Source organism: Carassius gibelio, chromosome B22 (assembly GCF_023724105.1).
Source record: "Carassius gibelio isolate Cgi1373 ecotype wild population from Czech Republic chromosome B22, carGib1.2-hapl.c, whole genome shotgun sequence".
In the NCBI taxonomy this organism is placed as follows: Eukaryota; Metazoa; Chordata; class Actinopteri; order Cypriniformes; family Cyprinidae; genus Carassius; species Carassius gibelio.
This window is the reverse complement of record NC_068417.1, coordinates 27,954,364-27,980,124: the sequence shown is the minus strand read 5'-3', so window position 1 is coordinate 27,980,124 and position 25,761 is coordinate 27,954,364. Positions and strand designations below refer to the sequence as shown.

The 25,761-nt window shown below is 37.7% G+C and overlaps 1 protein-coding gene across 6 annotated transcripts in view; it reads left to right on the top strand.

Moving 5' to 3' along the window:
* Nucleotides 1-370: 370 nt before the first annotated feature.
* The window catches only part of LOC127987500 (AP-3 complex subunit delta-1), a 26,258-nt gene continuing 867 nt past the window's right edge, over nucleotides 371-25,761 (top strand). The window contains exons 1-35 of one of the 6 annotated variants that reach the window (XM_052589845.1): nucleotides 476-713; nucleotides 5,629-5,724; nucleotides 5,819-5,899; nucleotides 6,873-6,953; nucleotides 7,132-7,239; nucleotides 7,323-7,452; nucleotides 8,591-8,730; nucleotides 8,809-8,882; nucleotides 8,991-9,040; nucleotides 9,134-9,183; nucleotides 10,041-10,089; nucleotides 11,329-11,474; nucleotides 11,573-11,721; nucleotides 12,360-12,590; nucleotides 12,663-12,894; nucleotides 13,781-13,926; nucleotides 13,999-14,140; nucleotides 14,220-14,291; nucleotides 15,034-15,106; nucleotides 15,225-15,421; nucleotides 15,505-15,578; nucleotides 16,390-16,413; nucleotides 17,779-17,941; nucleotides 18,027-18,164; nucleotides 19,070-19,123; nucleotides 19,779-19,874; nucleotides 21,018-21,173; nucleotides 21,266-21,313; nucleotides 21,419-21,439; nucleotides 22,312-22,501; nucleotides 22,581-22,669; nucleotides 22,748-22,833; nucleotides 23,707-23,828; nucleotides 23,917-23,996; nucleotides 24,084-25,761. The exon at nucleotides 24,084-25,761 is cut by the window's right edge and continues 867 nt beyond it. In XM_052589845.1, the coding sequence (XP_052445805.1) occupies nucleotides 618-713; nucleotides 5,629-5,724; nucleotides 5,819-5,899; nucleotides 6,873-6,953; nucleotides 7,132-7,239; nucleotides 7,323-7,452; nucleotides 8,591-8,730; nucleotides 8,809-8,882; nucleotides 8,991-9,040; nucleotides 9,134-9,183; nucleotides 10,041-10,089; nucleotides 11,329-11,474; nucleotides 11,573-11,721; nucleotides 12,360-12,590; nucleotides 12,663-12,894; nucleotides 13,781-13,926; nucleotides 13,999-14,140; nucleotides 14,220-14,291; nucleotides 15,034-15,106; nucleotides 15,225-15,421; nucleotides 15,505-15,578; nucleotides 16,390-16,413; nucleotides 17,779-17,941; nucleotides 18,027-18,164; nucleotides 19,070-19,123; nucleotides 19,779-19,874; nucleotides 21,018-21,173; nucleotides 21,266-21,313; nucleotides 21,419-21,439; nucleotides 22,312-22,501; nucleotides 22,581-22,669; nucleotides 22,748-22,833; nucleotides 23,707-23,828; nucleotides 23,917-23,996; nucleotides 24,084-24,179 (3,780 nt within the window). In that variant the 5' untranslated portion in view covers nucleotides 476-617 and the 3' untranslated portion in view covers nucleotides 24,180-25,761. Of the gene's footprint in view, nucleotides 714-5,628; nucleotides 5,725-5,818; nucleotides 5,900-6,872; nucleotides 6,954-7,131; nucleotides 7,240-7,322; nucleotides 7,453-8,590; nucleotides 8,731-8,808; nucleotides 8,883-8,990; nucleotides 9,041-9,133; nucleotides 9,184-10,040; nucleotides 10,090-11,328; nucleotides 11,475-11,572; nucleotides 11,722-12,359; nucleotides 12,591-12,662; nucleotides 12,895-13,780; nucleotides 13,927-13,998; nucleotides 14,141-14,219; nucleotides 14,292-15,033; nucleotides 15,107-15,224; nucleotides 15,422-15,504; nucleotides 15,579-16,389; nucleotides 16,414-17,778; nucleotides 17,942-18,026; nucleotides 18,165-19,069; nucleotides 19,124-19,778; nucleotides 19,875-21,017; nucleotides 21,174-21,265; nucleotides 21,314-21,418; nucleotides 21,440-22,311; nucleotides 22,502-22,580; nucleotides 22,670-22,747; nucleotides 22,834-23,706; nucleotides 23,829-23,916; nucleotides 23,997-24,083 lie in introns of all 6 variants that reach the window. The other 5 variants (XM_052589847.1, XM_052589849.1, XM_052589846.1 and 2 more) reach the window with 5 other exon arrangements.

Here is a 25,761-nt window from a genome sequence, read left to right as displayed (position 1 = left end):
CGTGAGTTAAGCAAATTATCAGATCAGGATTATTGGCTTTTCTAGTTATTCTTATATATAAAATACTGATATTATACGATAAACGCATAAATGAGCGACGCGTAAACAATCATTTAGTGTAGCGATGTAGACTGCTTTGTTAACCAATGCATTTTATTAAAAGAATAAATTCTAATAAAAGACAGTAAGAGGGAATCTCCGTGACAAATGCATCCATAAGTACATTAAATGAGCAAATACGAAGTTTTTATTTTTTTATTCAGAAAATATTTAGTTAGAAAACACTCCATGATTCAACATAATATCTAAAGAAAGTAAGGTTTAGTTTATTAGAAGTTTTTATTTATGCAATGTGAAACGAATCTGTGAAGCGTCACGCAGGGATGCGTCGCGTGCGTCGCGTCGCAGTGTGGCTGGGTTTGTCAGTCAGGTGATCGGTTCGCCATTTTTGTCAGCCATTTCCTGCACTGGTCCGCTGCAGATCAGCGCTTACTGAAGGAGCGAGAGCCGTCCTGTGCAGGCCGCTGTTCGGGACTGAATGAGAGACTAGCGCTCCAGCGGGCCGGCCAGTAATCACAGAAAGCGGTTCGGTCCGGTAGGACAAGAGGGAGATCATCATGGCTCTGAAGATCGTGAAGGGAAGCATCGATCGGATGTTCGATAAAAACCTGCAGGATTTAGTACGTGGCATCAGGAACCATAAGGAAGATGAGGTGAGGCACTCTATCCCTTTATTTCCATTTAACGTTACTTGACTCTGCCTCAGAGTCGGATGTTTTTGTACATTAAACGCAGCTGGTATAAATGAATCAAGCTGATCTCGTGTCAGTGGTCTCAAATCACCTGATTTCAGGTGAGCTAACCCGATATAACCTGCCTAGATAACAACCAATTGTTTTTTACACAATAACATATAATTTCAGTGTTTTTAAGTGTTTGTGTGGCTGGTGACAGCTGTTTGTGTTGTAAGAACAGTCGGTCATCGTTTTGTTTATCATGAGGACAGTTAGCATCGCTAACGGTTAAGACACTTAACGTTATATAAATGCTCTCTGCAAAGATTTGATCCCGTCCTGTTTTTGATACAAATCAACCGTGTAATTATAAATGTTATAAACAGACTGGGTGTGCTAAAGAACAGATGTCAATTCATAATTGCTGGGCTCACTTATGTGTGTCATGAGATTTGGCCGTGTCTTAACAACTAGTGAGCTGCCTGTCTAGACAGCATTTTCTGGGCATGTCCGAACGCTCGTGTGATGTTCGATTCGAAGATTCGAACGCGCATGATGACGCAAGCGACGCTCGGAAATGTTTTTTTCGAACGTTCGAATACTGCGATGTTGACAGATGTTCGATTCGACTGTTCGACCGCACCAGTAACACCAATAAATATGTATTTCAAACGTTCCAGTGCTCCTGCAATGGTAAAATAACCGATTATTTATATAAAACACAAAATACTCAAGCGAACATTTCACTTGCATTAGTTTGAAACATTCTGATGTGCTTATGATGCTCAGTTCGGGTATTCAAATATGTTTAGATGAATCAGTGATGTCTAAAAGGTTCGAACATTCATATAAATCCCAAAAACGTTATTTAAAATTTATGAAGAGGCATTAAAAATTTTCAGAAATGTTCAATTCGAATGCTTGAATGCAGTCATGATGCCAACAGATTTGAGTGTTCGAATGCATCTGTGATGCCAATAAATGTTCAATTCTAAACATTTGATGTTGTGGTGTACTTATGATGCCCAAAAATGTTTGATTCAGATGTTCGAACTGGTTTATAACGCTGAATTTAGACATCTCTGTGAGACTCCCTTAAAGAGTTATTTAGTAAAATTTTGGCAGAAAAAGTTGTAGAATTGTTTTTTATCAGATGTTAATGTTAAAAATCTTGTGTAATATAGCTTGCGTTTGTTTGTTTGCTAGTTTTCATTGTATTTTATATACTTGCATTTGGCCATTAAAAAATAGCCTTGGCTGCTGATATGGCATTAAATAAATATACTACTGTTACTAGACATTTTTGTGATGGACAGAAATGTTGCCTAGGTAGAAAGCTAAGAAGTTACGGACACAGTAAAATCACAACTGTCAGCTCGAACACTGCATCAGGGATGAGAATCGCTGGTTTCTTGTGATGTACGTTTTGATGAATGAAATGTGGAATCAATTGTAGGCCTCAGGCTGCCTGGTTACCTATAATGACAAAGCTGAATTTTCTCTTCCAATGTGCCCCGTCCTCACCCCTCCCTTTGAAAAAGCATACAAGATTAGCATTTACAATCACAAATAGGGTTTCCCCACTTTTATGGCATCACAATACTGTTCCCTTTTTAGGAGATTCATATTGGTTTTCGTCACCGGTTTGCCTTTCTAGCAGACAGCAGGTCAGTAATTTACATGTTATGAAATGCAATAAACCTTCCGAACACTGATGTCAGGTGTTTGTGATGTGCCATAGCCAGTGAACGTGTCAGTTTGACGCAGGGTGGACCTTCCTGGATGACCCGCTTTGTCCGATGTGGCCTTGAGTCTGTGGCAAAAAAAAACAGCACCATGATCCCATCTACAAAAAAATCACTCTTTATATTGGCTGTTGAACTATTCATGCTCATTTCCACTATTTTTACATTTAGCTTACTTTAAGTTCATCTTTAAAAATACTAATAATTTATTAACAAATCCTAAAATGAATCATTTTAAAAAGTTTTGGTGGCCAAATTCACTTTGAACATTTAAAATGATTAATGTATTTATCTTTATTTATTTTTGAATTGGTATAGAATTTTTCTATTTGCCATTTATACATCAGAGATAATATGAAAAGCATTATTGGTTTATCGGTGTTGGACAATGTAAATAACTGTGCCGGTTTAGACATTATTAACTAAAATATGAATTATTAAAACAGTGTTAATTCCAATAAACCTGAAATGTAAGTATTAGTTGCAAAAGATATAGAAATGTTGGCTTTGGAACTAGTGTAACAGAACACTAGAACTGATAAAGAAAAAGAAATTGTTTTATTTTTGAAAAGCAAACAATTACAAAAAATCTGAAAGTATATCTAAAAAAACTTAAATAGTATTTAAATATTACTAAAATCTACATATCAATAACTACATTTTCTGCACTACTTTTATAATCGAGTACTAGTTGGCAGCTCTACTTTGTAAACGCAAAGTTGAGTCCAGGTGTTTGGTTTTGCAGAAGTACTTGGCTTCTCATTACAGTGACTTCACACTACAATCTTGATTCAGGTCTTGTCTGGTTTTGCTCTGCTTGGTCGCCGTCTTTCTTTATAGTTAAAAATCAAACTGAGTTTAAGTCGCACAAACTCATACTTCCTTTATTCTCTGCTTTAACGTTCCCGTGGTTCTGGTCTCCTGGCCGGTTTAATCTGCAAACATCTGGAGTCAGGTATCAGCCAGGCTTGGTCAATGTAACCTGTGCCGGTGGACCTAGATATGGTGTCTGTCACCTGGCCAACAGCGCACAGTGCTGTGAAATATTCATGGGCTCCTGAATGAACCGTCAGACCGTGCTCTGTTCGCTCTCTGCCAGTGGTTTCGTGTTAGACCTCTATATTTGTTTCCACAAGAGGTGGGTGTACTTCTCCAAAGCACTGGCTAGGGCTCAAAACTAGTGAGCTTCCTACCTAAACGCTATTTCTGGACATCGTAGTTGAATTTAAAACCTACAATTTTGGAGTTAAAGCATTTTGGTGCATTGTAGATGTTTAATTTTTCAGTTGTCAATTGTTTTCTGGTTAGTTTTTGTAAAGGAGGGAATGAAGGTTGTTCTCCAGACTGTGCTCTCTTGTTTGCTTGGGAAGGACATTGAGTTCATCTTCATACTTCAGTGACGGTTTGCTGAGCTCGTCAAATCCAACTCTTGGCTAACTGACAAATATTTCAGTCACAGCAATGGGCTGAAATGACCCATAATGCACCATTCATTGGAGCTGAATGAGGACTGGACAAGAACATCTTTTGGAGAACAATCTATTCCCACATGTTCCATTCTTACAGGGATGAAATTACCCACAATGCATCATTCGTGACGATTTGACGACTGGTTTACCTCTGGAGTTTCATTTTTAACATTAATGCATCAAACCTGAAGACCCATTTTTTGATTCGGTCTCTTTGGGTGGGAGTTACCCATAATGCATCAATCGTAAGAACTACATGAAGAAAACCTTCTGGAGAATCTTTGTTTATCCCATGTTTTCAATCTCACTGGGTAGAAGTTCTAGGCCTAATACACCATTTAAGATAATTTTGTAAAGCTGTGAAAAGAACCTTATAGAAACCCTATAGAAAAATGGGGTTAAACTTGCCCATAATGCTTCATTCACAAGGGTTTTTCCAGGGATGTGGGCTGAAAAATCTTCTGGAGAACCTATATTTTTGTATGTACTAGGTTGAAATCACCCATAATGCTCAATCTCACTGGGTGGAAATGACCCACAATACATCGAAAACCTTCTGAAGAACTTTTGTTCAGCTTGTGTTCTCAGTCTCTCTGGGCTTAAATTACCTATAATGGGTCACAAGGAGTTTGTAAAGATGTTCCTGAAAAATCTTTTTAGAACAATAGTTAACCACATATTTACACTTTTTACCCCAGTAAAGACGTCTTGCTCTGTGTCTCTGTGCCCATGGAACGCTTCTCTAACCCCTTCACATGTTGTGGCATTGCTCTGGTTGTCTCATGACTAAAGACACATGACCAGCACACTCGCCCGTACAACAGCACTCTGTGTGTCTCTGAGATGCAGAAAGAGTGTGTGTGTGTGTACGCTGGGTGTTTTTAATGAATTTATTTTTAAATCACAATGTAATGATGACTCTGGCCTTGAGCGATTGTGGTTTATCAGCACTTTTAGTCAGAGACGCGTCATGCCTGTTCAAAGTGCCCCCTCAGATTTCTGTAATAATATTTTGACAAAAATACTGTGTAATTTAAAAAATGCAAGAATTATGAAATTGTCGTTTATCAGCCCTTATGTTGCTTAAAAACCCTTTTCTTTTTTTCTCACTGCAAAACACGCCATAATAATTTGGTACTATTGTGGTTTAAGTACTATTTTGAATATTTTTTTCTATTTTCGTTTCATTTTATTAAAAGTTTTAGTGATTTTTCTTATGGGTATTTTTTTTTTACATTTTTATAAATATGTCTATAGTTTGTTATTTTAGTACATAGTTACACTAAATGAACATTATCAACTAAAAATGAGTTTTAGAATATTATATAAAATAATTTTGTTTTATTTTATTTTACTGTGATTTCAGTCCTTTGTGCTGCTGGCCTCCATTCACTTTAGTTATATGGAAAAGAGCAGCTTGAACAATTGTGCTAAATATCTTCTTTTCTTTTTTTTGCGAGTAAAAAAAAAAAACGGGTTTGTAACTGCAAGGATGATGTCATTTCGGTGAACTATCATTATTCCGATGAAGTAGATATACTTTCTGTTAGAAATATGGTAAAGCACACTCTGTTAAAGTTCAGTTAAGTTCAGGTAGATGCTGCTGGCAACAGGAAGCTAAACCATCTTTTTGTATTTTTGTCTCACTCTTTCTAACAATACTTCTTGTTCCTTCTACAGGCCAAATACATCTCGACGTGCATCGATGAGATCAAACAAGAACTCAAACAGGACAACATCGCTGTTAAAGCCAATGCAGTCTGCAAGCTCACCTACGTAAGAGCGTCTGTCGCTTGTGTCCTTTCTGATCTGCTTCATAATGCTTTGAGCTCAAGCCGTCACTGATTCTTTTGTGTTCTCCTCCTAACAGTTGCAGATGCTTGGCTATGATGTCAGTTGGGCTGCGTTCAATATCGTGGAGGTGATGAGCTCCTCCAAATTCACATTCAAGGTGAGAGGTGATGTGGAAAATAATATTAGTCACAGTCAGACCAGATCCAGAGGTTTTTCCACAACATTTTTATTATTTATATGCTATTTTAGTATTATTTAGGACCTGATAGCAAAGTTATGTTTATATTTTAAGTCTGTAATATTAGTATTGTATTTTTTATTTCCAATTATTACACTGACTGAGAACCGCTTTCGTTAGTTTATTATATATATATATATATATATATATATATATATATATATATATTTTTTTTTTTTTTTATTAATTTTTATTATTAGTTTTTTTTTACTTTTAATATTTAACTAAATTTTAGCTTTACTTCTTTCTACTGCAACACTGGTTCACATGACTCATTGCATTTTAATTTAAGTCATAGAAATGTATATATATTTTTTTTTACATATTTCTGGTAAGACTTAATTAGGCGTGTAATGATTAACCGTGAGCCGGTTGAAAATCAATTCAAATATGTGACGATTCAAATCGGTTGAGATGCCAAACGATTCAATTAGAAGTATAAGTTTATATGAATGCATGTCTGAGGGGAACTTGCTCTCTTTAGAAAAGTTTAGATGGTATTTTTTTCTTTTCATCTTGTTTCTGTATAATGCATATTAAAGTTCATAAGTGCAGCGCTGCTTTGTTTACAGCACAAACCAAGAAAATACTTTAAGCGCCATCTGCTGGCAGAGAGTGAATCTGTCTCTCATTCAGCTTGTCTGCTGTTTGTTTCATGCAGATATTTTTATGTATAGTTTCACAAAACTGAAGTCAAACCATTCTGAAAAAGGTCAATCAAAAACTACTCTTTTTGCATGTATGCAGCATCTTTGTTTGGGTCATGATTAAAATGTAGTGGTTGTGTAGTGGTTTTAAATGGAAAGAGCACAGACAAAGCCATATTTTTGTTTATATGAAGATATTTATTTTATTTGGGTTCATAAATGTCTCTTTCGTCTCTTGTTTTCAGCGAATTGGCTACCTTGCAGCATCGCAATGCTTTCACGAGGGGACTGATGTCATCATGCTGACGACCAATCAGATCCGCAAGGTGCGTTTTGAGCTTCCCGTTCACCCCTGTTTGTTTTGATTATGCTGGTTGCCATCACTGAGATACCATTATTGTTTTTAGTTTAATTAGTACATCAGGTTAAACGAAATTAAGATGAGAAACTGCCTTAACAACTTGCTGAAATATAAAAAAATTATATCTCTCAATCGCTCAACAGGATCTCAGTAGTCCCAACCAGTATGACACTGGCGTGGCTCTGACTGGCCTTTCCTGCTTCGTGACCCCTGACCTTGCTCGTGACCTGGCCAATGACATCATGACTCTGGTAAATCCATTTACAGTGTTTACTTCAGGCAAATATTGACGTTGAGCAGACATTCATTCAGTCTCAACCTTCATCCATCTCAGATGTCCCACACTAAGCCGTACATTCGCAAGAAGGCGGTGCTGATCATGTACAAAGTGTTCCTGAAGTACCCTGAGTCCCTTCGTCCTGCCTTCCCACGCCTCAAAGAGAAGCTGGAGGACCCAGATCCTGGTACGGATGCTGAAACATATCTCGCTAAACGTTAGGGCTGGGTATTGATTCAGATGTCCCGATTCAATTCAATTCCAGTTCGCAATATCTCAATTCCATTTGACTCCATTCTTGATTCTTTTTTTTTTTTAGATTACAATCAGTGAATATAGTTTTAATACAAATGCTTTTGATATATATATATATATATATAACAGCAAGCATCAATTTTCAAATGGTGAATTAAAAAAAATGGAAAATTAAGAGCCACAGGCCTGTATTTTAAATCTATTTTTTATGTAAGGTTTTTAGACAATAAAATGGCCCTATAAACTGTAAAAAAAGGCATAAAGCATTAAGTGAAAATTACACCCTTTTATTTTTTGTCAAACAAAGTGCGGCACTAGAGGTTTACTGTTCAAATTAAAAATAAAGATTTATTAATATTTATTAGTAGTGGTAGTAGTAGCTTTATCATAACATTAAGTCTTAAGACTGCTAAATAATATTACATTTCTGACACAGTTTATTCATGTTAACCCAAACCTTTATTTTGACGGGTTGCATTGAGGAATTTGCAGCTGCTGTGTATGTGATATGACGGTAGTTTTCTCCAATTAAATGGTAAAATGCTAATGAAGTGACTCTCCGAGCAGCTGGCGATGACATTAGTGTGTTCATATCATCATATAGTGAGACGACAGAGGCTGAAAACACATTGCGCTTTTAGTATATGTGTGATTAACAAAACAGTGCATCTGCGCCATTTAGTCATCAATTGCAGAAATCATGGCGCCTTATGCGTGACGTCAGATGCTTCCGCAGATTTAAAGTATTCCTATAGAATTACACCTGAGCATTGCATATCAAGCATATTTGTTTTAGGTTCTTGTCAACAGTACCTCTGCTGGATTTCCGTTTTAACATTGCGCAAGGTAAATAAGAGGATGACATCTAGTGGAGAAGACTTAATAATAAGATTCACATCAATCAGATCTTGTATCGAATGTTTGCTGAAATAAATACCTGAAACGATCAATTTGCGGCTTTTTCAGACCTTCAGATTAATCGAAAAATAGGTTTTTGTTTTGTGCCCAGCCCTACTAAACGGTAATATTTCAGGCTTCCACTTGAACTGTTTCAATTATGTGTTTCCCAGGTGTCCAGTCAGCAGCTGTGAATGTCATCTGTGAACTGGCCAGAAGAAATCCCAAGAACTACCTTTCCTTGGCACCCCTGTTCTTCAAACTCATGACCTCCTCCACCAACAACTGGGTTCTCATCAAGATCATTAAACTGGTGAGATATGTGTTGGGTTGGAAAAGGAAGTGATTCTCCTCTTTTGTCAGTTTCTTTAATGAACTTTCCCTGTCTTAGTTTGGTGCTCTCACACCGTTGGAGCCTCGTTTGGGAAAGAAGTTGATTGAGCCCCTAACAAATCTCATCCACAGGTAACAGTGATACTAAAACGCTCCACAGCGCTCAAGTTGGCCAAAAATACTACAATTAAATATAATATTTCTTTATGTTCTTGTCCTTCCTCTTATTTGCTCTTTCAGTACCTCGGCCATGTCGCTTCTCTATGAATGTGTCAACACGGTCATAGCAGGTCAGTATTTGGTGCCGTGACCCGGTGTTGTACTAGAGCACCCACTTCTTAAAATAGTTATTGATGTCGGTTCTCTCTCCCGTTTCACCTCAGTGTTGATCTCGCTGTCCTCTGGGATGCCCAATCACAGTGCTAGCATACAGGTGGGCCATTGTCGAATCACTGATTTATATTCAATATTAAAGTGGACCCTTTCCATGCCAGTTTGATTTAAACGTTATATTTGCATTTTTAGTCTGTTAATTCATAATTAAGCTTTGTTGATACATTTCTAGAGTGGTTTCTTTACGTTACATTGATACTTCAGGTCCTTGGATGAAAATAGTTTTGTTTTATCTTTGTGTCCATTCATATGATTTCAATTAAATGAAATAAAGAAGCAGGTTATCTAAAGCACAAACATATAAAATATTGAAATTGTAGTTATGTGAACTCGGTTAATATTAGATATGTTGGGCCAATGCCTGAAGTTTTTTAATATAGTTTATAAAATACTTAAAAGAATACATATAAATGTATACAATTTAATACATTTTAAATGCAAGTTATTTAATATTGTTTATTATTTATTGTCTTTTCCTATATTTTCCTACAGTTCATTTATTAGTCTAACATGCAGAAATATAATTGTTGTTGTTATTTTATTTAGTAAATATTGGACATGTTGAGCCAGTAATATTCTAAATAATAATATTCTAATATTTAATTTGAGCAATTATCATAACTAAAAGTCACTTACGGTAAAACCATCTGCTAAATTAATGAATAAGTTAATAGGTCTGACTTATATTATATAAATTCTCTAGAGATCAGAATTTTGCATGTTTATGACTCTTACCTAATGTTTTAAAACTGAATCCGTGGCTCTGAAACAAGCACTTGACCCATCTTAAGTTGGCTTCCTCTTTGACCATTGATGTAAGATGGTGTGGAAAGGTTTTAAACCGGGTTATAATGGCTTTTGTCTCTTCTGTTTTCCATTTCTATCTCCTGTCCGCAGCTCTGTGTGCAGAAACTGCGAATCCTGATTGAAGACTCGGACCAGAACTGTGAGCCTTCTGTCAATGCCTGCAGTGTGTCATTCTCTCATTGTCTGTGTGTTTCTGAGCCCCACCTCTGGCCCTGTAGATGATAGATCTCCATCCCGGATAACTCGAAGACACCTCCGTACTACAATAGGGAGTTGGCGAGAGTCAATCCTATCTTTATAGCCTGAGGAACTGGAAAAGGTTCCTCCAAAAATCAAACGCATTTCAAGACATATGCATCAAGTAATCTGAATTATCTTGCAGGAGTTCGAGTTATCAGAGTCCCAGTCAAGCTGGCTGTAGACTAGCTCTGTGAATCCTGGACTGCCTTGTTTTGTTCCTCAAAGTTCCCTCATAGGACCGTTTGATATTTACTTCCAGCTGAATGTTTTGGCACTCTGTCAATCCTGCTGAAGCCCCATGTGTTCCTTAAATAGATCAGTGTATTTGTACATTTTGTTTTTGCATCAACAAAGCTAGACTGCCCAAGACCACAGAAATGTGGCTCCAATTGTCATGCATCTATATTTAGTCTATCAAATTTTGTTCATTTAAACCATCAGCTGCATTAAATCAAATATGCGTTTAATTTTTACAAATCTGGCAGAGTAAAACAAAGCAAAAAGTCCAATTGTGTTCATGTGGGGGTGTGTGTTTGTTTTCTTTGTCTTTGTGTTTTCCCATTGTCTTTGTGTGTGTGTGTGTGTGTGTGTGTGTGTGTGTTTTCTCCATGTATGTTTATGTATGCAGATTTTTCAGTAATAAGAAATTAGTCATTTTAGATTTTAAAGGCTTTAAATTCAGCAGATTTTAAAGTCGGCACGAAATGGAAGTTGACATTGTTTATACAGTATATCACTTGTTTTGACCTAATAATTGTAAAACAATGTCTCTTGGAAAATGCTAGGCGTCTCTTGGCTGATGTATGCATGATTTCTCCAATAATTTTGTCCATTCAGACTCAGAATTGTCTGCAAGCTCACATTCAGATTTGCCTCCATCCAATCAACTACCAATGGATAGAACCAAGTCCCAATTTTTTTGGGGGAAAACCAATATTTATTTTCTTTTTCATAATCATAATGTACTTCGCAATATGGACAGAAATATATGTTGCTACTTCCGTTGCATGCCGACTTGTCTAAATAGAAGAACTGAGACAAAACGTAATTTAGCATGAATACAATATAGCTAAAGTTAGCAAACAGAGAGACTACGCTTCAATGCAAGAGTCGCTTAGATGCTGTGATTTTCTTCCAGTGAAGTACTTGGGTCTTCTGGCCATGTCCAAGATCTTAAAGACGCACCCCAAGTCTGTGCAGTCGCACAAGGACCTGATCCTGCAGTGTTTGGACGACAAAGATGAGTCGATCCGACTGAGAGCTCTGGATCTGCTCTATGGCATGGTGTGTACAACATTTAAACATTCCTCTGAAGTCTTGAAGTTGTGAGGAGCTCAAATATATGAGGTTACTAAAACGTGGTGGAAAATGCACTCAACTAGGTTTCGAAGAAGAACCTGATGGAGATCGTGAAGAAGCTCATGCTCCATGTGGACAAAGCGGAAGGCACCACTTACCGAGATGAGCTGCTCACCAAGATCATCGACATCTGCAGCCAGAGCAACTACCAGTATATCACCAACTTTGAGTGGTAAGACTCAACATCAGGAATGTATGCCCTTAGGGGCTGTTCACATAGAATTTCTGTCGATTTTCTATGTAAAACATGTGAGTGCAATGGTCAAAGACATCCATCTGGTTCATCTTGAGCATTTTCATGTATGACAGCTCAAGATAAAATAAATTTATGCTTGAAAAGAAAAAAAAATAGTCATAAGAACTTTAGTTTTTCCCCCATTGCACCATCTTGCATTTTTAAAATGTAAAAACACGTTTTGTGTGAACCACCACTTAGGAGTAGTTTTCCCATTCTACTGTCCTCCTTTTTTAATGCAGAAACACATACTGTGTGACCAGCCCTTAAACATAGTTTTTTGCTGTTTCAGTGCCATGTGTCTCCTGTTTTTAAATGCGAAAACGTGTTGTGTGAACTAACCCTTAAATATACTCCCAAGACTTGCAGTTTTTTCTCATTCCACTCTCCTGCATCTCACATTTTTTAATGAAAAATAGAATTCTGTGTAAATCAGCTCTTATACGTAGTTGCAAGACCTTTTGTGTTTTCCCCATTCCACTGTCATGCATCTTGCATTTTTAAATGCAACTTTGTGAACCGTCTCTAAAACACAGTTTTAGCAGTTACAATTTTACATAATCTCTTTCTTCCAGGTACATCAGTATCCTGGTCGAACTGACTCGTCTGGAGGGCACAAGGCACGGCCACCTAATCGCCTCTCAGATGCTGGACGTCGCCATCCGAGTCAAAGCCATCCGAGGCTTCGCCGTGGCTCAGATGGCCACTTTGCTGGACAATGCACACCTGCTGACTGGTAACACGCAGCGCAACGGGATCTGCGAGGTTCTCTACGCCGCCGCGTGGATCTGCGGCGAGTTCTCAGAGTACGTGATGACGATCTGGAAAGTTTCAAGGTTCAACCATATAACCGCGTGCTAACAGCTTATTCCTCACAGGCATCTGGAAGACCCAATGCAGACACTCGAGGCCATGCTGAGACCCAAAGTGGCCACCCTGCCCGGTCACATCCAGGCGGTGTATGTACAAAATGCGGCTAAGCTGTTTGCGACGGTGCTGCAGAAGCACGAAGGCGAGACAGACAGCCAGGCTGCGCAAGAGACCAGCCAGCTGCTCATAGACAGACTGCCGCTGTTCGTCCAGAGTGCCAACCTGGAAGTGCAGGAGAGGGTGAGGAGAAGCTTTATTCTGACATCTCGTCCCTTACGAAAATTAACCATGGTTTTAGTAAAAAAAAAAAAAACATTGTTACTATAGTGAAAACATGGTTTACCAGAACCTCATATTAACCACGGCTACACTGACCATATTTTAACCATGCTATTTGTGGTAAAACTGTGGTTGTACAAATGTTAATAAAAAAGGCCAAAAAAGCATAGTTACAACACTTTTACTATAGAAAAACCATGGTTAATTTTTTTTGGAAGGGGTGAGCTGGCAGTTTTTTGGCATCATAGGAAGACTCCTAGAATGAAGGCTATTCCAGACACTAGGCCACAAAATTATTTGAAATGAAATGGAAATTAAATTCTAAATTCCAAAATCTCAAAATCCTTCACGACATGAAAGAAAAACTCTCCTGATACTTCTGTTTCATTGCGACTTTGAATGTCCCGTTTTTGGCCAAATCTACGATGGCGTCACACAAGTATCCTTCTAGTGTGTCGTGACAATCAAAAATGCTAGCGCTGCAAGCTAGCGATGTGCTAAAATGCTAGTTGACTGGTTTTAGCTGATCAAAAGACCAACTAATTCCATCTTAAACTCACTAATACCAGCAAACCTTACAGTGGGGTCTGATATGGTCTGTTGAGTCTTTGAGACCAGCTAAAGAAGTGGTCAAAAGCCCAAAAAACCAGACTGTTGACCACTGACCAGCTATGACAAGGCTAGAGAACCAGCTAAAACCAGCCAACTCTGTCTGACTTCATTAACTTAGCAGTATGCTAATGTCAATCTTTTTCCATAAGTTGGGATTTGAATAATATGATTTATTAGGCTTTGAAACAGACACACACACTTAATCAGACAGTGTTAACCATGATGTTCCCCTCAGGCGTCCTGCATCCTCCAGCTGGTGAAGTACATCCAGAAGCTGCAGCAGAAGAACGTGGAGGTGGCCGAGGAAGTAACGGCTCTCTTCGCCGGCGAACTCAATCCTGTGGCCCCCAAGGCCCAGAAGAAAGTGCCTATACCAGAAGGGTGAGTCATTTATTGACTATCTCAAGAGTATCAATAGAAATATATGTTTTAGCTGTTGTTTTCCCCCTCTAGTCTGGATCTCGACGCCTGGATCAATGAGCCTCCGTCAGAGAGCGAGTCTGAGGATGAGAAGCCCAAAGCTGTGTTCGCTAAAGAAGAACCCAAGCATTACAGATCAAGAAACACTGAGGTTGATGAGAAAGAGTTGGCCAGGGTAAGTCCGTGCTGTCCTTCAGACCTTCAGAAAATGTGACAATACAGTCATCTTAATGCACTTGTCCGATTTTACACAGAGGAGGGAAGTCAGGAAGCAGGAACAGGCCAACAACCCATTCTACATCAAGGCATCACCATCATCTCAGAAGGTACTCAGTCGAATGATCACATAATCCTAAAGCCGAAATTAGTGATGACTGCTTTCGAAACAGCATTTACTAATCTTTTGTTTGATTAGAAGTTCTAAACTTGTATCATATGTTATTCAGTTCAGCAACCTTGGTTTTGCGTAGTTATTTAAGAAATTGGCTACAATTTATAGAAATTAATGAACACAAATCTACATAAACATAACTTGTGGTGTACTGCAGGGATCGGTCTTAGGTCCCAAATTGTTTATAATCTGTATCAATGTTAATGGCATGTGTAGAGTATAAGATATACCAACATTTATTTTTATTTGTTGATACAAATGTTTTCCGTTCCAGGGACAATTTACATAGGCTTTTGGGCATGATAACCACAGAAATTAATACATTAAAAAATGTCATTACATATGAGCAAAACAGAGATCATTTGGAAAATGTATTTTTTTTTTTTTGTCGTCGTTAGAAGGAATAGTTAACATAAAAATTTAAACGGAGTTTGTTTCCTCATCTGAACAGATTTAGAGAAATTTAGCATTATGCACTTGCACATCAATGGATCCTCTGCAGTGAATGGGTGCCGTCAGAATGAGAGTCCAAACAGCTGATAAAACATCATAATAATCAATTCAAAACCGTGAACCATTTTATAAAACAAATGCTTCTAATGATTCAGATCTTTGAAAAACGAAGTTTCTCCCAAAACTACTTCTCTAAGTTCACTAGAACATGTCTGCAATTGCAGGTGTACGACGCGCCAGGTGTAGAACACATTCCGGTGGTGCAGATCGACCTTAGTGTGCCTCTCAAAGTCCCAGGTGAGCAAATCTACCCATCCCTAACATCTTATCCACATCGAATAAAAACTGCTTCATCTTCATATAGAATAAAACACACTTAATACTATTAGAACTTACTGTCTTTTGTTTGGTCCAGGGATGCCCATGTCCGACCAGTACCTGAAGCTGGAGGAAGAGCGCCAGCAGAAGGAGAAGGCGGAGAGGAAGAAGAAGGAAAAGAAGAAAAAGCGTGAGAAGCGAGGAAAAGGGAGGAAGGCGGATTCGGGTCCCGAGAGCGAGGAAGACATCACGCCCGCTCAACATGTGGACATAGTCACAGAGGAGATGCCAGAGGTGGGAAGCTGTTATTTCAGAAGTACTTAAAATTGTTCTCCATAAAACCATAAAGAATAATGTTGGTGTGTCTTGGTTCCCAGAATGCCTTACCAAGTGACGATGACGATAAGGATCCTAACGACCCTCATAGAGCTCTAGACATCGATCTGGACAAGTATGTGCCACATTGTCACCACCTACAGTTCATACATGTGCTACATATAGTGATGTGCAGAAATGAATTTTTTAGCAAAACTGAAATTTATGTTTAAGTCTCTTTATTCTAACAAGTTTAAACCAGTTGAAGTTCTGCAGCAATAATCCACAATGTTTTTCCAATTAGCCAATGACTGAATCTGGTATTTAGTTTCAGTATTTAAATATATGGAAATGTAACTCTCTTATGCTCATGAAGTGTTGTGTGTTTGAAATTGACGTTGATATGGTCAAATCAGAGAAGTAAAAATAAAACGGCACTGTTTCAATTAACGATTTTGGCTTTACAAAACAAATTTGTCCGAAATTCTTTTTCTCACTTTTTGATATTTCAGTGCATCACTAGCTGTACGTGTTAACTCTCATTCCTTGATATCCAGTTTAGGAAATTCTCCACGTTCTTGTTGTTTTGTGTCTGACGTTTGGTCTGAGACACTCTCTGTTGATCCGAGGACATCAATTACCACTTTATTTTCAGTATCACCACTTGTTTTCCCTCCAGATATTGTTTTCAGTTTCATGCTTCTTGCCACCGTCATTCGTTAAAACCGCCTTTAGCTGGTTTATGAGTCTAGAGTTTCTGTTCGTACAGATGCAAAATAAATCCAGTTGTCTTTTGCATCTGTTGGGTTTTCCATGTTCTGTTATCTCCAGTTCTCCTGTATCTTCTCCACTCTCTCACACACACGGTGCTGTCTGCTTCTGTCTCTCTCCATCTGTCTCTCTGTCTCTCTCTCCCTCACGCACGCACGCATCTGCCCTCCTGACAGTCTGCTATCTGGTTTTAGCTCAAGGTAAGTACTTCCTGCGATCACGTGACCCGGTGGAATCAACTGCCCAATTACCACGCCTGTTTTTCCTGGCAGTTGCAGTATGTCACTGTTGGACCGAATAATATTTGTCAAAAACACATTGTGCATGACTGATCAGCTCACCTGCTAGTTGGGTTTTGGCTGTGGTCACATTGCTACAACTTGAACACTTTCGTTATAAAGTTTGGGGTTTGTAAGACTTTATTTACCAAGGCTGCATTTATTTCATAAAGAAATACAGTAAAAACTGTGAAATATTATTACAGATGAATCTTCAGCATCATTACTCCAGTCTTCAGCGTCACATGAATCTTCAGAAATCAATCTAATATGCTGATTTGCCGCTCAAGAAACATTTCTTATTATTAACGATGTTGAAAACCGCTGTACGACTTAATATTTTTATTGAAGTCTTGTTTTTACCCCCAAAAGAACAAGATTCGTTTGAAATCAAATTATTTTGTAACATTTAAATGTCTTTACTGTCGGTTTGAATCCATTTAATGCATCCTCGCTAAATAAAAGGGTTTCACAATCTTTCCGGAAAAAATAAACCGTATTTTTCGGACTATAAGTGGCACCTGAGTATAAGTCGCATCAGTCCAAAAATACGTCATGAGGAAAAAAAAACATATATAAGTCGCACTGAACTATAAGTCACTCTATGTCTTCAGTGTAGACTACAGGAGCACTGAGCATCATAGAGCGCCCTCTCGTGGCTGTAGACGATAATGTTTTCTCTTGGTTCATTTCTCCTGGTTCATGTCAAATTAATTTTGATAAGTCGCACCTGACTATAAGTCGCAGGACCAGCCAAACTATGAAAAAAAGTGTGACTTATAGTCCGGAAAATACGGTAAATAAAAAATCTTCCTGACCCCAGTAATAAAATGTTTAATGTTAGTGTGTATACGTCAGCATTGACAGCCTTGCCTGGCTTTGACTTTTCCCTTGATACTCCTGATCAGAGATTTTAAACCCGTCTGCTTGTTGTTGGACAGGTTAATATTGTACTGCTTTGAAGGCCTCTTCACACCAAATCTCAGTTTCTGACACAAAACAAATGCACCACAAGATTTCAAGTAAAACAAAGCAAACTCCTTCAAACCTATCATTTCTCAACACTGATTGGTAGTTGTAAGACCAAAGGTGTGTATAGTTTTGGTGCAGCAAAATATTTTTGTTGATGAAATGTTAAACATTTGTGACCCTGTCACATCAGACTTGTTGCGAACAGGCCTTTAGACTTTTGCCCCTTTTCTTAGCATCCATTCGACTAGTTCTCTCTCCTATTCACTCTCTCCTCCTCTTTCTGTCCATCTAATCTGTTTCTCTTATTCTTTCCAGGCCGCTTGCAGACAGCGAGAAGCTTCCGGTGAGGACCCACCGTCCAGAGGTGCTGAAGAGCCCTGCTGAGGACCGAGTCAGCGAGAGCGTCCCGCCGGAGACCAAGAAGAAGAGCAGTAAAGAGAAGAAAGAGAAGAAGAAAGACAAGGAGAAGGACAGGAAGGTGAGAAGACAGTTGTGAGCGAATATTGGTGTTTAATGTAATTCTGCTTCGTTAGTATTCAAAAGGTGGTTTGGGTGTTTTGCAGAGGAGCAAAGAGGAAAAGAAGAAAAAGAAGAAACACAAAGAAGTGGAGGAGGAGCTTCTGGAGTCCCAGCCAGAAGAGCCTGTCCAATCAGAGGAGACCAAAGAGGCGGCAGCCCCGCCCACATCCACATCTGCTGAGGTATGATTGGTTTTGGACCGATATTAAAGTATTCTCGTTAAAAACGCTCTTCTTACAGCCTCTCCCTCACAAACACTAGCCATTTGCTTTATTTACACTTTGAATATTACATTAATTATGTTATACTATAAATAGGTTATGCTCTAATGTGTGCTATTATTTGACAGTAGTACAAAGTGGGAAATACTGAAAAAAAAAAAAAAAAATATTTTATAATTTTTATAAAAAGTAATTTTCAGCCTAAATTTATACGGTAATTTTTCCTGTATATTTGTATATATTAAAATATTCAAATTTCAAAATGAGGGTCAGGAATCTTATAGTGGCTTGGTGACTTTTACTGTGACGCACTGCATTCAGTAGGCTGCTATTATTTTGCTGTGTAACGCGAGTACGACGAAATTAGACTTTGAGGGACTCGTATGCTTACATATATAATTATTAAGGTTTTGCGCACTAACTGAAATAGTTGTATGAAAAAATTATATTAATAGCTTTCTTCCATCTACGTCTTGCATTTTTAACCTTAACGAAAAAAATTATTTAATTTTAATGTGACAATGTGTTTAATATTTGACAATGAAAATTCCCGTTTCTTAAAATCTGTACCACCAGGGGGCGCAGCAACCTAGCTATTTATATTTGCTTAAATAAAACGCAAATGACATCCACATTTACAATCGCGTACATGCATGCATAAATTAATTTAACTGAAATATAACAGAAAAAAATTGCGTTCTGTTATAACGAAAAGACGTTTAAGTGGCAGTAACAGACATGTTTATTAAATATGTGCTGGTTTTGTTTCTCTGAGGTTGTCCGGGCATTTGTTTTGTTATTTTTGGTTCTGTTCAAGTCGAACAGGATTGGACTCATTTTCCATCCACCTTGCCTTTCTCTTCTAGGCCTCGGATCTGGATTTCTGGCTCTCTAGCGCTCCTGTCCCCCCCGCCGCACAGGTCCGGTCCCTCTCTCTCCCTCTCCTCCCCCTCTGGTCTGAGCCTTTGTTTCATGTTTTCCCTCCTCCGGGCTCTCGCTGTTCTTGACGTGCCAATCTCTTTGTCACACCAGTCTTATTTTCGTCTGTTTTTCACAGGTCTGGCACATTTGTGTGTGTTTAGTGTTTCCTTGTTTTAGCTCAGGATGCATGTGTGCACGTGCGGAGGTGTAAATGTGTCTCGATCACTGATGTGGGATGCTTCTCTTGTTTTTATCATCATAAACAGCCAGGACTCTGGGCAGTTCTTGCGGTTCCAGTCAAACAGCTCAGGTTTTGCCTCATGAACCGAATGTAGGTCACCTGAGACCGAAAGGACTTGATGTATTTTTATTATTTTTTTTATCTGCCCAGATATCTTAGCTCGGTTCCTCTTAATATGAACACAGGCTTCAAAAGCGAAAAAGCCAAAATGTCACTTTCTCACTGCAGGTTCAGCACTACTTCACCCTTTTCTCCCAATGTGACAATTCACCCAAATCAAATCAGCTTTTCTTCTTCTTGATCATGATGTTGTTCAATTCTGCATGCTTCATAGTGTAGCTGGTCATTCTTCGGTCTCTGGACGGTTTTGAAAGAAGGGAGAAGTTTGTGTTTTAATGTGTGTTTGTTTGCAGGAGGTGACTGTGTCCTCGTCTGCTGTGGACACGAGCTCTGCGGCCGTCCCAGAATCTGAACCTGATGAGCCTAAAGACACCGAGCCAGAGGACACGGTGAGGCTTACACAACTGCTTTTGAGTTTTGCTTTGTTTTTTTGTTTTGTTTTTAAACCGTTTTTCTGTTTGTTTCACTTGCATTGCTGTTTTCATCTTCAGATATTTTTAAAATAAACACAATGATCATTAAATAATATTTGTATTAAAAAACATTGCTTTTAAAATAAACAAACTGATTTAAATTAAACATTAAATAAGTAAATATATTAAAATGAACACGTTTGTAAATATATATGTGATAAAACGCTGTGTTTATTTATATTTAAATTAAACATTAATCAACAATAAATATTTGCATTTTAAGGAAACATAAATTTAATTAAACATTAAGCAGTTATACTGTTTAATTACATTAAACATAAATAACAATACATTATTTGTATTAAAATAAATAAATATATTTTTAAAAGCTATACTTTCTTTAATAGACGTAGTTTTGAATTAAACATTAATCATCTGTAAATATATGCCGTTTAAAAAACATTTCAAAAACATTTTCATTAAAAATTAAACAATTAAAAAGTTTAATCTTTTAAACATAAATTATTCAATTTAAAATAAAATTTACATTTTATAACAAACAATATTATATATGTATTTATATTTTAATGAACATGATATAAATTTAAATTAAACTGTAATTAACAATTCAGTTTACATTAACATTATTAAACGTAAAAATAAATACATCTTTAAACAAAACAACTACAGTTATTTGTATTTAACGAAGTAACGAAAGGTATAAAACATTTTTTACAATTATAAATCATGTGTGTGTATGTATGCATGTATGTTTGTGTACATGCACATTAGAAATAAAGCACAAAAATAGACCTTTGTTTTTAATTTAGCATAAAAAATATCTAAATGTACTGCAATAAATTTGGTCTTACTCTCAGTGAGTTTTATATAGTACTGGGTTTGCTGATTGAATGTATTTGAGTTGATTGAGTGCTTTATGGGAGGAGCAGGTCACTTGACCTGTTCCTGATCTTATGCGTGTTTAGGCAAGAAACGATAGTGGTGTTTTTATTCATCTGGTAACTGATTTTTGTTGAAAAGACAGCAGAAGAATATAAAATAATGGTTGTGCTCAGTTGAAACCAGATTACAGCAACTGTCTATTGTTTTCCTGTTCAGAAATCCTCTAAACACAAGAAGAAAAAGCAGAAGAAGGAAAAGGAGGAGAAGGAGAAGAAAAAGAAGAAGCGACACCACCATCATCACCATCACGGTGAGGCCGGAGGAGAGGATTCGGTGCAGAACGGCACCGTGGAGGAAGAGGAGCCCCTGCCGGTCAGTCCCTGTCACACAAGGACACTCTGTGTCACTAAAACAGGAAGTAGAAGCACTTGTACTAATCCAGCCTCCGTCTCGTCTCGTTTCAGCCCATGTCCAACTACTCTGTGCTGGCGGAGAACTCCTTCATCAAGATGGTGAGTGTGACGTGTGATCTCAGGATCCTCACACACTTTGAGTGACTCTGCTCTATAGTTCATGAATGATCAACTGTTCATGTGTCTCTGTGTGCATGTTTGAAGATGAGAGAAGATGCTGAGCAGGTAACCGTGACATCACAACCAGCGTTGCTGCTACTAATTTGCTGTGATTCAAACTTTAGTCACAACAGACCCCAAATATAAACAAAAATGGATGCATTTATTAAATATATCATTAATAAATATACAATTTATTAAATGTTTGAATGTATACAAATTATACAATTGATATTCTAATAAATGCATATACAATTATATGCGTGTAATGTCAAAATTATATATGGGTTTTAATTATGTAGTATTATGTATCTTTTATGTTGTTGTTTTAGTACATAAAATTCCTAGAACTTAAATATACAATTTATAAAATGTTTAATTTATTTAAAAAAAAACTAAAATAGCTAGTAAATATCTAAAACTATGTAAAGAAAAATGTGTAATAATTATCAAATGTATATATAAAATTGTTTTATAATTTATAAGTTTTATGTGTGGGGTATACAAATGTGTATGTGTGTGTGTGTGTGTGTGTGTGTATATATATATATGCGCGCAATTTATTATGTATAAAGTTACCTTGAGTAACAAATAAAAACGTTTACATACATAACTTGTAACACCATAAACAGAAATGCACTTAGGTCAAAAAATTGTAATCTGGTGTTTGCTGTGACTAAAGTCTTTGGAGTGCGAGACTGTCCAATCATCTTCAAGCTCTGACTCTAAACATTAGTTATTAAATACACCTGTTTGGTGTCTTAAAAGCTGATCTGATCTTTTCCTCATTTTGGATGATGGTTTTGACCTGGGCTAGTTTTGGGCGAGTAATATTCCCATTTCTCCTGGCCTGCTTTAATGCAAGTGTTGTCTGATCTGCATGTTTTGGTCTCCTAACGCTTTCCTACTCCATTCAAAACCTCTTTTCTTTTCTCTAGGTGTACGACATCCAGGGCAACCATCAGGATGAGAGCAAAGTTGTGGTGTCGATCATCTTCGAGAACAAGAGCGACAGCTTCCTGAAGTCGATGGAGTTCAATGTGCTGGATTCCCTCAACTCCAAACTGCAGCGGCCCGAGGGAGCCGGACCTCACGACGGCCTGACCGTCCCCTTCCAACTGCCACCAGGTCAGGACCGCCACGCTCCTGAGAGCGCCATCCACTCCACTTAGGCAGATTTCACTCATGTCTTCACATCTTTTTCCAGGGGTTTCGAATGAGGCCCGCTTCGTGTTCTCAGTGCAGAGTATCGTCATGCCTCAGAAACTAAAGGGAACCCTCACCTTCATAGTTAAGGTGAGAACCTCTCATGCAGCACATGCTTTTCTGTAGGTTTCCAGTGTTGTCTTGTGTATTGATTGTTTTCTGATGCAGTCGGATGAATCCTCTACTCATGAGAAACTGGACTTCAAACTGCACTTTACATGCACGTCATACCTGATCACCACTCCCTGCTACAGGTGAGCAACACATTACCAGACCTCTCTCCCATCGAACGCTGTAGTGTGCTTATGTATTAAAATACTTAAAGTAGCCACTTCGGTTCCAGTCAGTACTAAAAAAAAAAACATTGAAAGTATCTTTTTATTAGTTAAATCATTTCAAATATATTCAATGTTTTAATGTTTAATATATGAGAACATTATGCATTTGTAACTGCAGGTTAAATGCATTCCTGTGCTGCATTAATCTGCGTAAACCCATCTAAATACCATTTTAGATGCAGCTTCTGTGTTTCCTCTGCATTGCGAAGATGAATTAGTCATTACTGATTTAATTTTCTTGGTAACAGCCCAGATATCTTATTATTATAATTTCCCCTCTCCCACATTTTCCTCAAAAAAAAATAGAGTATTTATTGAATCAGTAAAGACAGCCGTAAATATTAGTGTTGCAATTTAGTTGTGCTGTAAAATGCATATATATTTTTTAATGCTAATAATATTTAATAGCATTTTTAATATTTTTTTTATTTAGTAGTAATATAAATAATAATATAATACATTCTATAATAATCCTAATATAATAAATAATTATTATGAATATTATTTTTACAGGAATTTTAATACATTCTCAAACTTTGGGCAAACCTGGAGCTTTTCTTTAATAAATAAATAATTGTATGTTTTTCTGATTTATTTATTTATCTCCACCCCATATTTCCCAAAACAAAGTGTAGTTAACTGTTAATTATTATTATTATTATTATTATTATTTTAGGGGTTGTGGATGATGAAAATGTTTTTGTTATTTATTTTAAGACTTTTGTTAATTGTTTACAACTAAGGCAAAGCTAGTTGATGTAGCTGAACGTTCATATCTTGTGTTGTCAGTGATGCATACGCAAAGCTGCTGGAGTCGGGCGACCTGAAGGGCAGCTCTCTACGGCTAGAGGGGATCAACATGCCCTTCCACCACCTGCTGGCCAGGATCTGCTTCCACCATCACTTCTCCGGTGCGCCCACTTCACAAAGACCCCTGTGATGCCTTTCAAAATATGGACACCCTTAAATCAGTTCTTCTCTTGTTATCTGTGTTTGCAGTTGTGGAGAGGATTGACTCCTGCGCCTCCATGTACAGCAGGTCGATCCAGGGTCACCACGTCTGTTTGCTGGTCAAAACCGTGAGTATCTAGAACACGAAACTGAATCGTTAATGATTCAGATTAGGAAGATGATTCGTTAAAACCCTACGTTTCTCTCTCATCCAGTCTGATCAGACGGTCTCCATCGATGCCAAGTGCGACGAGCCATCGCTGCTGGGGAATGTGCTGGATGAGCTCAAGCAGACCTTCTCGAAATGTTGATTGTGTCTGAGAGACCCCTCACCACTCTGAAACCCCCTGAACCCCCATCCCAGCGCAGCCTGTCCGGCTGAACCACACGCTCAGAATCATATATGGCTCTCTGAGACTCGGGTCCCTCCTCTTCCTTTCTATTTATTGGATCAGTCGTTCTGCTGTTCTTCTTTTAAGATCACAAATTTCAAGCCTTTGTTTCCCCTTCTCGACCTCCGACGTGCATTTTGTTTCTTACTATGCTTCTTCATCTCTGACGGTCTTTCCATTGTCTTAACGGTTCATGACTTCCATCTTGAGAACTGGATTGTTTTTCCTTGTCGATGCTTGTTGTTTGCTTTTTTTGTTATGTTTTGCGTTGTGGTGTTTGTTGCGGTTTTTTTTTAATCTGTCCTGAACTCCACCATCGCCTTTCTCTGCATTAAACATCAGCGTGTCTGTTCCTTACCAGTTTTGTATGTGTTGCTCTTTTCGGAGGCAAGTCCTTGCAGGACTGGTTTCGGACCCGAAACAGCTCAACCCCTCCTCAAACTATTAACTGCCTCTGAGCACTAATTTCACTCATAAAGTACAGTTGCACAAATAGTCGCACGGATGTAGGACGTATAGGTAACACAGGGTTGCATTCTAGTCTACGTTTATACTTGCAATCCCGCGTGATATTAGCGACCTCATAATGTTCTGAGATGAAACTACAGTTGCATATAGTTAACTAAACCGCACACTAACAAACCTTGCTCAGGATAATGACGGTTAGTGAAGGTGGCAAAATGAACAACATCGGATTATCTTACATCTCACAAATCCGCTATAGTAATTCTTGTACTTTATGTTCGAGTAAATGGATGCTAGGGTTGCAAAGAGGTGTTTCCAGATATTTACTAAAATTTCCACAACCCTAATGGACACCATGAGGATGCAATCAGAAAAATTTCGATTTGTACTGTAGTTTGTTGGGGGAGGATACTCCAATAGATTAATCGCGTCAAATCGATTAGTCGCGATTAATCACATCCAAAATAAGTATTTACATGTGTGTTAACTGTGTATATTTATGTGTATATATAAATGTACACTTGCGTATATATTCATATTTATATCTGAATGACTAAATGCATACACGCATATTATGTAAACACTTATTTTGGATGCGATTAATCGATTTAATGCGATTAATTTGGTTTATATATTCTATTTTACAAACTAAAGTACTATTCGAAATTCTTTTCTGATTGCATTCATCAGTAAACATTTTAACCTTGAAAATTGCTTAAACATGCCATTTAACACACTGTCAGTATCTCATATTTCTGGACAGTATTATAGTAAAATGACTCCTTGTATGTTTCTAATACCTGTCTTAAGAATATATTGCTATGAAAGGGAGCCTAACAAGTTAAATGTGCACTTCCTCTGTCTATATGACGTCTGTCAAACGCCACCGTGACATGCTTCATGTGTTCTTCAGCTCTTAGAACTGCCGTCTTCTACATTTGCAGATTGCAACGAATCTTGTTTTTTGTTTTTTATGCTGTTAAATGCCTTTTTCACACTAATGAACTTGTACTGACTAATTCAGGCACATGCTGTA